We start from the raw sequence: 13428 nt of genomic DNA, 5'->3' as shown, positions 1-13428 counted from the left end.
AATTGCCAGAATGGTTAGCAAATTAACAGTACCCAAGTGAAGTACCCCTAATAAAATGTGCCCTAATGAATTGGAGCCCAAAAGAAAATAAATTCCACATGAACAAGAAGCCAAATGAAGCATAGATGATCCATATCCACTGGGTGGAGCGCAGAATCATAACACTCTCTTCCATGGGAATGTTGCGTCTACTTAGAACCATATAGCGCAGAGTGAGGTTATAGAATGCAGACTCCCTTCTCCATACACCCCACACCAGTGGCACAGGGACCAAAAGACAATGTGCTAAAATTAAAGTAACAAAAAGCCAACCTCCCAAAATCCATACTGTGTGACATGTATACTGAAAAAATGATGGTACTTTCTAATGATATATAGTGTGAAGAAAAGGGTATTGACAAGGCCTTACATATTTGAAGAAGATTAAATTACATGTCTAATGAAAATAAAAAATATTTCATCAAGATGTCCAGTCAGTGCTAGTAATCTAGTAAAGTCTGCAAATGTCCTCACAAAAACAGTTTTCTTTAAAACAGAATACATTGATATTATTGAGCCATTATTATTGTAGTAATAATAATAATAATAATAATAATAATAAATATGTATAGCTTTATTTTATTTTTTACATTTATTTTAGAAAGCACTAAACTCCTAAGCTGTATTTCATTTTATTCATAATGAAATACAATGTTTATCCATAGTGTTTGCACTACACTGGGACAGTCCATACACAAATAATATTTAAATATTAGGTGATTAAAAATATTTTTGGAGAGGATAGCTTGATGTAAAGTTGTAACCTGAAGTATGCTGGGATAAGGCACCATTTATAGTAGTTTGTGTGTTCACATTTTTTATGACTTTTAGCCAAGTATAAATAGAAATGTGCGAGTGCTACTATTACATATCAAGTAATTTAGTCTGCAGGGCGTTTTAGAGCTGCACCAGATCTCACACATAGATGGTACCAACCCTTACATCACATGTTTGATGTTACTCCCAAAAATAATTGAAAGAGAATATTGAATCGGAAGAGAAGATGGAAAAAGCTGTATGAAAACTCTGCGCTTTTGACCTTTAGCCAATAAGTTTAAAAAAAAAAATAAAAAAAAATTTCTGAAATGAAAATGATTTCTGAAAATGCCAACCGGAAATTCTACAAAGACACAAGAGGTAAAGATTTTAACTCAGAAAAGGTCAAGACTCCAAGGACCTTGTGTGTGGCCCCCCAAAGAATAAAAGGATTGTAAATTAAACATTAAAAGCAAAAAGTGACCACACTACAACTGTGTGTTGTAAGTTTTAGATTACAGCTTTATAGAAACAGCATAAGATGGTCACTAAAAGGACTGATTTACCTGTGCTGGTTAACGAGTGACAAGGATTATCCCGCAATACAATCTGTGTTAACATACTGACTCTGCTATACAGGTGCACTTCTTGGAGGCTGTATGACACTCACTGCATTTTTAGCTACTGCAGCATCTTCACACTCCAACCTCTTATATTTCCTAACAAGGTGTTTGATTTCAATTTCACACAGTGATAGAGGATTTTACTGGAAACCCAGCAAAGCTTATATTCCTCTCATACATTCAGGGAGTGAATCCTCAAAGAAAAACTATGAAAGGCACACAATCATCAAAAGGGAATTAACGACTGAATATTAATATCCACCTGCAAAATTATATAAAGAACTAAAACTCTTTGTACAAAAAGTCTAACATTGGTATATCGCTTTATTGTATTAGCAGAAGTAAATAATTGAGATATTTTAACATTTGTCACTGTATTAAAAGAACGAAAATACAATTTAAGAGCATACACTGGTAGACATTATGTTAATAGAATACACAAGTGACATTTATGTAAAGTATATTAGACGGGCATAATCACTTATCTGTAGAACAAAGGTGTCACTTCAATAAAATATACCATATTCGGAGAGCAGTGATGTCACTTGCGTCTCACGTCTAAAGTTTGAATTTGTTACTTATCGAAAACGGACAATTAAAAAAATATAGCCATGACAGTTACATTAAAGTTACTAGGCACCAAATTAAACAGTATATCCTCACCAGAGTGAAGCTACACCAATCGGCCACAACACTAAAACCACCTGTCTAATATTTTGTAGTTACCATTTGCACCACCGAAACAACTCTGACCCGTCGCATGGTCTCCACAGGTCAACTAAAGGGGTCCTGTGATGTGGAACCAAGATGTTAGCAGCAGATCCTTTAAGTTCTGAAAGTAACAAGGTGGGACTTCCATGGTTCAGACTTGTTTGTCCAGCACATCCAACAGATGCTCAATCAAAGTGAGATCTGGGAAATTTGGAGGCCAAGTTAACATCTTGACTCATGTTCCTCATCCATTCCTAGACATTTTTTACATTGCGTTGGGGCGCATTATCCTGTTTGAAAAGACAACTTGAAATCAGGGAATACAGTTTTCATGAAGGAGTGTACTTGGGTCTGCAAGTGTACTAAGTGTCAAATTAACATCCACATGAATGCCAGGACCTAGGTTTCCCAGGAGAACATTGCCCAGAGCATCACACTGCCTCTGCTGGCTTGCCTTCTTCCCATATGGCACAAGAATGCACTCTCTTCCCGAGGTAAATGACACACATGCACGTGGCCGGCCGCATGTTGTAAAAGAAAATATGATTCATCAGACCACGCCAGCCTTTTACATTACTCCATTGTTCAGTTATGGTGCTCGCGTGCCCATTGTAGACTCTTTCAGTGGTGGAAAGTAGTCAGCATGGGCACTCTGACCAACTACGGCTACGCAGCACTGTATGTTCTCAAGCCTGTCTTAGCCAGCATTAGCTTTTTCAGCAGTTTATGGTACAGAAGCACTTCTGTGGGATTGAGACAGACAGGCAAGCCTTCGCTGCCCATGCATATCAATATGAGTCTTGGCCGCTCATGACCCTGTTGCCAGTTCACCGGTTGTCCTTCTGCGGCCCACTTTTGGTAGATACTAACCACTGTAAATCGGGAACACCCACAAGACCTGCCGTTTTGGAGATGGTCTGACCCAGTCGTCTAGCCATTACAATTTGACCATTGTCAAAGTCGCTCAGATCCTTATGCTTGCCCATCTTTCCTGCTTCCAACACATCAACGTCAAGAACTGACTGTTCACTTATTGCCTAATATATCCCACTCCTTGACAGGGGACATTGTACCAATAATCAATGTTATTTACTTCACTTTTCAATGACTTTAATGTTGTGGCTGATCGGTGTATATTTCCACTATACTCTTCTTTACTATGCTTATGGAGGCCACCACCATGTTGGAAACTTGCATAACTCATGCATGACGTACATGCAGGACACCACCCCCTTTGTAAAGTGGAACACTGATCATAAATGTTACTGATAACAAGACAAACCATTGTGAAAACACAATAAAATTATAGAAAAACAATCACTTTAACTGTCCACTACCCCAGCCTTGGTTTCTTGTAAAAGCTGATATTTAGAAGCTAAGAACATTCACATCAGGGCAGGAAGCAAAGAACATCAGGAGAAATATAGAATTAGAATATCTATTGATAGCTCAGATTGCACCTTGATGAAGGGCAATGTAAAGATTAATATTTCTTGGTAAAGAAACAGAATGATGTTCCATAGGGTACATGAGACATTATTCTCCTCTATGAATCATAAGCTGTGAGCCCACATGCTCCACTACAACGCGCTACTACTCTTTGTACTGCGACTAATCCGGCAGTATGGACTTGGCTCACAAGGAGTATTTTCTCCATGTCTGTGATCGGTGCAGTAACCTTGAACAGCGAGTCTGCTTTGCTGCCCGATTCTTGCCTGTTTTTGGTTTTGATTTTTTGCCAGGACCTTGACCATTCTCTGCATTGTCGCCTACCTTGACCTTTTGCCTGGACTGTAACCATTCCTGGATCTTGCATGCCCCGACCTCAGCTTGGACAATGAATCTAGATACATCTATTATCTAAGCAATTTGTGTTATTTTTTTTCTCTATGTACAGCACTGCATAATATGTAATCGCTTTATAAATAAAAGATAATATATCTCTGGCCTGCGTGAGCTCCTGTGTTTATCCTATATACAGTCCTCTGTATGGTTTTGATTGGGGTCTCCCATATTTCCAGTGTCAGCATCTACATTAGAATTAGCCTCCAGTACCATATGCTCAAGACCTGGTGGAACCTGGGTACTGGTGAGCACGTCCAGCTCTAAGGGAAAGGAGACTGGTATAGAGGAAGACCAAGACTAGCCAGGTTCTAGCATTTTAAGCTGAGAATTTGGCCTCTAGTGTTACACTATGTGATGAATGAACATAATGCACATACAGTGTCTGCGTTTCCTATCACACGACACTATTTTATAATGTGAATCTAAACCTACAAAAGCAGTAATTTGCAGTTGAAGATATCTTACTATTCCTTGGTTGTCAATACGACTTGGCTCATTCTGAAAGTCATTTATTAAATAGGATACTGAAGTGAACATATTTCTGAGAACAATTATCCTCAGATTAGATTTCTAAAGTATGTGGAGCAAATGAAATGACCTGTCATCAATAAAGTACGATACAGAACACAGCAGTTCATTCAATACTCCAGGATTGTCCTCTCCTCTTGGCATACACAAAGCTGTACAGCCTATATGAATGTCCTAATAATGAACACCCAGTCAGAAAAGGCAGAGACTTAACTGTTGTGATTATATTTAGGGATGTGCACCGGCCACTTTTGGTGTCTCGTGTTTTGGGTTCGGATTTGTTTTGCAAAACACCTGACGAAAGGTTTTGGTTCGGATTTAAGGTTTTGGATTCGGATTTATTTTGAAAAAAACATAAAAAGTGCTAAAAACCAGTTTTGTGGGTTTTTTTTTCACTCCTACGCTATTATTAACCTCAATAACATTCAATAACAATCATTTCCACTAATTCCCAGTCTATTCTGAACACCTCACAATATTGTTTTTAGGCCAAAAGGTTGCACCGAGGTAGCTTGAGCACATAATGCCAAAAAAAGAGGTACTAGATGGAATTGTTCTGGGCCCTCCCTCCCACCCCTCGCGAAATTTTTTGCCAGCCGGAAATATCCGAACAGTGCTCGGATCCCGTTCGGATCCGCACTGTTCGGGTGGGCTCGGATTAGCGGAATCCGAGCCCGCTCATCTCTAATTATATTATACTGTAATATGCCATTACAACCTACTTAAACTACACAAGCAATATGTCTAATGGTACATTGACAATTTTAGATCAGGATCAGTAGTGTTAAGTTTAACATGCTATAAATATATAAATAGCTGATTATGATGCTATTACAAGCACTGCTAATATTTACTTCTTCCCATTCAAAAAGAATATTGCTAGCAATCACAGTATAAGAAAGGTATCAAAAACTGTATTAAGCATAAAAACACACAATAGGAGAGAGGAGGGTATCAGTAACAGACTGTACGAAAAAGCTTAAATAAAAAACCACACATTACAAAAAATATTAAACAGACACAATATATAAAATGCATGTATAAAACCGCCATATTTACAACAGAGAGAGCCATTACTGACCAGTAGGATCAATACCAGATTGGGAGTTTACTATATATACCAGTCACCATGAATATGCTGTGTATACACAGATCTCATGCAGACCCCAATATCCTCTTCAACGGCTCAGGTCTATAACTTGTAGGGATTTAGGTCACACATGGTTCATCTGCCCTACCCTATGTGTGATGTCAATTTAATTACAACCAGGTGGCTTACCTATCCAATCAAATGCTTAATATGAATAAATCTAATTCACAAATTAAACTCATTATCGTGCTTTCCATCAACACTAGTGTATTCTTCTCATTCACATGGAAACCAAACACTTAATACTCAGAAGTGAACACACCTTCCAGTCAACTTCAAGAAATGATTAATTTCCATTAAACTGGGTTCTTATTATTCATTACACCATTCTGCATAAATTGTAGTAAGAATGTTTTTTTCTTTTTTTAGAGTTTATATTTAAAACCTAGTATCTAATTTTTTTATGAAAATTGCTTCAACTGCTATGCAAACGTTTCTCATTATACGCAAAACGCATTCCTTGCCCTATAAATGTCCTTCCAGCCAGCATTCTGAGACAGCTAATTTAGATGAATGCTGATTAAGTGCGGAAATCTTTCGAAATTGCATATCTGCTGCAGTGCTGTAGAGCAATTGAAACTTAATACACACCTACATACAGCGCTGCTGAATGACACCAGTTGAAATGATTTGAAGTGTGACATTTTAAATAGGAGTTCAACACCTGAAATGATAGTATTCATTTCTCATTGCTGTGCTTCATATCTTGTGTAACCTCTATTTAGGCACCAAATAACCCAATTTATGAGGTGAAGTCATATACATTATTAAGGGAAAACTATTAGAGCAGTAGATTTGCTCTTCCTGACAAGGGCAGGAAAATACACTAACACGGTACAAACTAGAGGCCTTTCCTGATGTTTTCATTATTATTTTTTCACATCTGTGTAATATATGACACAAAGTAGACTAAATTGCATAAATCTGGTAACCTCTAATCTAAACTCAATGACTGGGTTATGTGGTAAAGGTACAGATAAAAAGATACAATCTGTCTGCCAATTTCCACGTCACTTATTGGCACGTGTGTGTAGTAAAAAGACCAAGAAACAAAACTGATCTTTAGAACAGTTTTTCCTGTCCTACCATTATCTGTTAATTGCTGATCTATCTGTACATGTATGTCTAAAATAGGGAGATTCACTGGTGATTCCTGGCACGGCACATACTTGAAGCTTTTGCAGATCTGTGCGAGTATAGTCTCAGCAATAACAATGATCATGGAGCGGATCAAAAATAGCTGCTACTCGTTGTTTTGAAATAAATGCATCTCCAAGGGTACATTGCCCTTATTAGTGAGGGTGGCCACTGATTCCATACATGCTAAAGTCAGACTGCCTATATTTTCCACTATTCCTAAAAAAAACTAAAAAATAAAGTTACAAAATCTGCAAGATAATTTTAGACGCACACAGCCATTGATATCAGGATAAAGAGTGAAATGTACACTACACAAGCTGTACTGGTTGATATGCAGTCTTGAAGCCTGAGTACACTTTATAAGTGACTATATACTGCCTATTGTTAAGAAGATCTGATCACCGGTTTTGGAACAGGTTGTCAGGCATCCGACAACACCCGGAAAGTCCTTTATACTAATGAACACTCTCAAGACACCGGAACAAGCTGTTAGTACTGTCTCTAGATGCAGAGAAAGCATTTGATAGGCTCCATTGGGACTTTATGACACACACCTTGGTTAAATTTGATTTTGGCTGGGCTATTCTTAAAGCAATCAGGGCCCTTCTGCCTGAGTCTTCAGCACAGGTTTCCTATTGGACAAACTCAATAATAGGAATGGCACAAAGCAGGGGTGCCCTTTTTCACCCCTCATGTATATCCTCTAGCAGGATGCCTTGGGAACTTTACAAGCTTTACAGGTTTAAATCTTCCAGGAATTAGCCATCAACTGTGTCTGTTGCTGTTTTCCCTTTTTGAGACCAGCCCAGATACATCGTTACTGTTGATGCACCAGATGTTAGCCCATTATAATACCACCAAAATGGAGGCGATTCCTATCAATTTACCAGCACATACATTGAACTATTTGAAACAACGCTTCTGACATGTCTGGAAGGAGAGTTCTATTGTTCACTTAGGCACTCTAATCCCTCCGAAAGCTTCTGATGTATTACTCTGGGCATGGTGGCTGCTTTTAAAATGATGCTGCTTCCTATGTTATCCGAATACCTTACCTCACCCCAAACAAAGTTTACGGATATGCTCTATTCGCTCATGCTCAAATATCAGCCTCGCTCTGCCAAATTTGGTCAGATATTAGAGACATGTATTGTTTCCCAGATCAGAGACCAGGCGCTTCCAGTTCACCAAAGGCCCTAGGGTGATCTAGAACAGGCCCTGAACCCCTCCATTCCTATTGCAGACCTAGTTTGGCCTCCCAAATCACAGAGACCTAGGGCTAGATTTACTAAGCTGCGGGTTTGAAAAAGTGGGGATGTTGCCTATAGCAACCAATCAGATTCTAGCTTTCATTTATTAAGTACCTTCTACAAAATGACAGCTAGAATCTGATTGGTTGCTATAGGCAACATCCCCACTTTTTCAAACCCGCAGCTTAGTAAATCTAGCCCCTAATTTCTCCACAGTCCATTTCTCCACAGTCCATCCACCACCCTAGATGGACTCCCCTCCTACTAGCCAAAAATTGGTTGCTAAAATCCATTAAGTTTTGAAATGGAGACATTGGGTGCTCCCTAATTCATGGCGGCATCTTCTTCCCCCGGTTAAATGGTTTCCTTGGCAGGAGTTTCTTCTGAATGGTGCAGGCTCCCTACTTCTCATCCAACAGTCCCTGGGAACTCTTCTCTCCCTAACTTAAATGAACAGCTACAACATTTTTAAATATGTCCCTTGCAATGATATTGGTTTTATCTATGGGCATGTGACATGAAGATCTGATCACCCAGGCTTTTGTTGTTTTGCTAACAATATCCTTGTCATTTACAGAAAACCACCAATGTTTACTGCCACATTGTAGGACATTTATAAAAACTGCTGCAAATAAAAATGTCGGTACACATTAGAAACTGATAGCCGTCATTTTCTAATGTGCATTACACAAATAAAGCTGGTTAATAGCTATGGCCTGCACCATCCTGTTCCATTAGTGTCCTTCTTTGTTTGTATAATATGAAAATGTATGTAGAATGGAAACAGTAAAAATCTTATAGGACTTCAGATAAGAAGTAAAGTTATAACAAACCTACTCAGGACCAATCAGATGGTGTGGTTTAGGTTGTGTAGCTTCACAATGTCAGTAAGATACCAAAAAAATTGTATTTATTTTACGGGTACTAAATGTACAAATAATTGCCAATCATGTGAAGTTTCAAGAATAGGGTATTCCTAGAGCACTGCAATAAAGGGAAAGTAGTATATACATTGTACTAGAAGCTAAAGGTACAAAGCAGAAATCTGCCTAATGTGACAATATTACAGCACACCCCCTACTGATTCCAATCTCTACCACATTACTACATCATAAAGGAAGATGAGGACAATTTGCTCACAATGTCATCACCCGGACAAACCTTAGAACAAACCATGCTTCACAAAGGGTTTGATTATAAGAGTAAAGGTTTTTCACAATTATGACTACATGCAATAGATATCCTGCGGCTTTGTGCCTGACATATAACTATGTAAACGAGGCAGGTGCTTTTAAATCCCCATACACCCCTTTTCTCTTTGTGGACACAAACTTTGTTCTCCAAATGTCAATACACAAGACATTAAAAGGAAAACAGCGGGAGAGGAAATTGTCACAAGAAAGCAAGAAAACACATAGAAAGCAATCTGCCACAATAGATTATTATACTTGCCTATACAAGTAACAAAAAAGGCTTTTGTTTATTATTATTTTCCTTTGCATTTGTCTAATGTAAATATTTGTGAAGAATACATAAACATTTTCATCATTAGCTTTTACTTAGATTTTATGACATTACTCAACACCCTGGGCCCGATTCCATAAGGAAAGCAAAACAAAAAGGAATTCTTTGCTCTTTGGCAAAACCAAGTTGCATTGGAGGGGGGGGAAGTAAATCTAAAATGTGATGGCAGGTTTATAGTTGGGGCAGAGCATGTTCTAGATCAACATAAACTTTAGTGTAAAAATTATGCTATAAAATATCTCATTGCTATATAAAACAACAGCTAATATTTAACTTATGTGCAAAAAAATAAGCTAATTTGCACCCCTAGCATTGTAACATGGTTTGTCCGGGAGAAAATTTACACCCTTTTTTTGCCTATCCTTAATGAATCAGGCCCCTATGTTTATATATGTAATTTTTGTATTTTTATAATATACAGTGGTTGAAGTGGAAATCTAGAAGTGGTAATATGGAAAATATGAATAAATGGAATTTGACAGTTTAACAATCAAAGCAGCAGGAGTAGAGTCAAATGTAATACCACTGAATACCAGCCCACTTTGAGAGAGTGTGTGTGTGTGTGTGTGTGTGTGTGTGTGTGTCTACCTCCACACGCATACATATAGTGTATTTTATTTTTGCTTCACCAGTCCCCTCTTCTATGAGCACTCGCCTATCCCAGTGTCATTTTACGCCCATGAGAAGGTAACAGTTTCTACTTCTTCCCAGCATAGGCCACTGTACAACTCAAGGAAAGGTGCAAAAGGCCTGAACTCGATATTCCAAGACATTGTAAGACCAAACGTACAGACTAAATACTGCTGCTGTAAGACAAGCTGACCTGCCCGAGTACCAACACGACTCCTTTGAAAATTTAATTGCGCTTTCTGGTAACCTGCAGATCTGGTTACCCTCACACCCACTGAAATCTGAAGTAAAAAATATTAAACTTCAACTGAAGTGGTGGCCACCACACTTGTCAGGAACCCCCACTATATTGCACCCTTAGAAATACTTGGTTGCTACATTAACCACATCTAGGAGTACCTGCCACACTTCAGGTTACTATGAGCCGCATTTACAAGTAGAAGTAAATCCAGCTTGTCAAAACCAGGTTGCACTGATGGAGATGCAAACGTAAAACGCGTGGAGAGGGTTAGAGTGTGGAGGGTGGTGTGTCCCAGCTTAATGTAGCGTTAAAATAAAGATGCAAGTTTTTCTGTCCTACATGTAAACGAAGCAGTTTTTATCCTGCATGTAAAAGACAAATGCATTTACATCACACCTCTGTTTATCCGGGAGATAATTTGCACTTCAGTAGTTAAAAAATAAAAATAAAAAGATGGTCGTTGCCAAGAGCCATTGCCCATATTATATACAAAGATTGAGCTAAAACCAGTTATAAGAGGATAAAAAAAAATGAATTCCTTGACTTCATCATCATTTATTTATTTCTATAGCACCACTAATTCTGCAGCGCTGTACAGACTTGTGAACTATTTATAAGTTGTTGGCCTCAAGACCCCAGCTATGAATTACAAAACAAGATGGAATAACTTCCAGCTTTATTAAAGCTCATGTTTACATCTACATTAAGCTTGTGCAGAAGATGCCTGGCAGACCTTTTCCTAAACACAGATTGTCTTTACTACTATGTGTACGATATAATCCTTTAACTATATAATGTCCTTGATCACACATACACTTTATTCTAGAAATATTGGGGGAAAGTTAGCTAATTTGGGTTCCTGGCAATGACATTTAGAAACGTTAACTTGGTAAAAATGTACAATCTCATTGAACATTCAAAATCATAACTGGTGAAGATCTCGCCCAGAAATTACCATGGATTTTACACTCCTACCTTTTCCAGAGTAATCCAGCACTTGCAGACACTGCCGTTGCTCCCACAAAGGCTGCCATCATTAGCCTCCGTCTGCTACGAACTGGATTAGCCACTCCATGGTACCGCCGGGAGACGACTGCGAGCCCTGCCACTGCTGGCAAGAAGCGGAGTCGGAACATCCTAAAAAAAAAGATCCAACAGTAGTTTAATCGGTGTTAAGAAACGTGTTGCATGAAGCAAATGAAACAGATCTCCCCACACAAACATGACACACAGTACTTTAAATCTAAAAGGGTTTCCATTATAATTATGGGGAATTTAGTTTGTGCTGTGTTGCGATTTTTCAGCAATACAATCTTTGTACTGGTAGTGTGTGTAACCGAAATATGGCTTGTGCCGCATTCTGAAATTCTAAAAGCCCCTTTAAAGTTTTAGAGCTCAATGTTGGTAACAGCGCTATTGACTCTTGATTAACCTATGAACATGAGCCATTTATGCATTTATTAGCCCTTAAGTCAGCGATAGGCAACAGACAGCCCAGCGAGCACAGTGCAGCGAGGTCAAGTGGTATACCCGGAGGAGGAGAGAGTGCACTGTGCACACCCGCCATCGTCTGTGCGGCTCTCCAGCTACTTCATGTTGCCCATCACTGCCTTAAGTTCACTCTAGTAACAGAGCTGGAGAAAAATGATTTCAATATTACTACATAAAAAGCAAACAAATGTCCTTTATATTCTCACTGCTCATATGTTGGGGGGAGGATTAAAACATTTAAAATTACTTTCAAAACAATAAATGCAGGGCTGGTGCAAGCCCTGGCAGCGCTCCATCCCAGCTGCTTCTTACCTCAGCAGGCGGGAGCAGCTTCCTACGCTCCTCAGAGTGTGGTACTGGTCAGTGACATCATAGCCAAGTGCCAGACTCCCAGCGATACACTGACATGAATCTACAGCAGGTAAGAAGCTGTGCCTGCTACTATTCTATGTCAGTGGTTGGCCTCCATGCAGGGGTGCCGCAGGGGCATTAAAACACTGGATGACTGACAGGACACTTCGCCAGTGGTTCAAGCTACCCATAACCATTGGCGCCTTAATTGACCACCTTGGTTCTCCTATTGGTATAGCCGGCCATGAAAATATGTACATTTTATCTAGTTAAAGTACATAATCCAATACAAGTATGAGATCTCTTATCCAGTAACTTTGTTGCTGTTCAGTAATAATATCACTCAGACATGATCAACCATTGTTAACAAGATAAACCATTTACATCAATTTCCATTTGCCTAGTGTGTTCTAATTTTATTCCCCTCATTTTACACATTTTTACATCTTCCCCTGAAAAATGTGAAATCAGGGTTTTATCAGGGAAACTTGCACCATATGTAAACTGTCCTGCTCATCTGTACAGTAATATATATGAAAAGGGTCAGCATGGAAATAGTGTGCTTATGGGTTATATGGAAGCCACAGCAAAGCGTATGTACTGACCCACTCTTTCTTTCACCACTGTACATTTTGCTTTCATTAACGCAGCCAGAATTCTCCCTTTCAGTGTCAATGTCATTCTCGCCTGCCTGAGATCTCCTGTTCAGTCTCATCAAGTAATTTAATACGCTGGCAGATTTATGTGCTGGCAGCTGCTAGCTGGTAGCAATTTCTGCAATGCAGTAAAGACTATAGCTAAAGCTTAGCACGAGGAAGCGTTAGACAGTATTAAATAAGAATGCTTTTTATTTTTAAATAATACAATCTGATTTCCTATCAATACGATCCATGTCAAAATATCAATCTAAAAAAAGCAGATAAACTGCTCTTGGGTCAGGTTTCAACTTCATTGATCTACCGTGAGAAATAAAGTAATAGAGCACCAGACACCTCTGCTCTTCCAGCATGTGATGGAACATAATTGTCTCTATATTGTGCTTGTTTTATGCAGCATGTGTAGCTGGAATATACTTTAATAAAGAGGATGTGGGCAAGTAAGCAAATTGGGAAACCTCCAATTTTTTTTTAAACCTAATTGTTTTACCTT

The 13428-nt window shown here is 38.7% G+C and overlaps 1 protein-coding gene across 2 annotated transcripts in view; it reads right to left on the bottom strand.

Annotated features, from left to right (window-relative positions):
• Window positions 1–13428, bottom strand: part of MICU1 (mitochondrial calcium uptake 1) — a 168009-nt gene that overhangs the window by 142064 nt on the left and 12517 nt on the right. For both annotated transcript variants that reach the window (XM_075216581.1, XM_075216582.1), the window contains exon 2: window positions 11413–11574. In XM_075216581.1, the coding sequence (XP_075072682.1) occupies window positions 11413–11574 (162 nt within the window). The remainder of the gene's footprint in view (window positions 1–11412; window positions 11575–13428) is intronic.

Source organism: Mixophyes fleayi, chromosome 6, assembly GCF_038048845.1.
Source record: "Mixophyes fleayi isolate aMixFle1 chromosome 6, aMixFle1.hap1, whole genome shotgun sequence".
Lineage (NCBI taxonomy): Eukaryota > Metazoa > Chordata > Amphibia > Anura > Limnodynastidae > Mixophyes > Mixophyes fleayi.
This window is presented reverse-complemented; position numbering and strand designations above follow the sequence as displayed.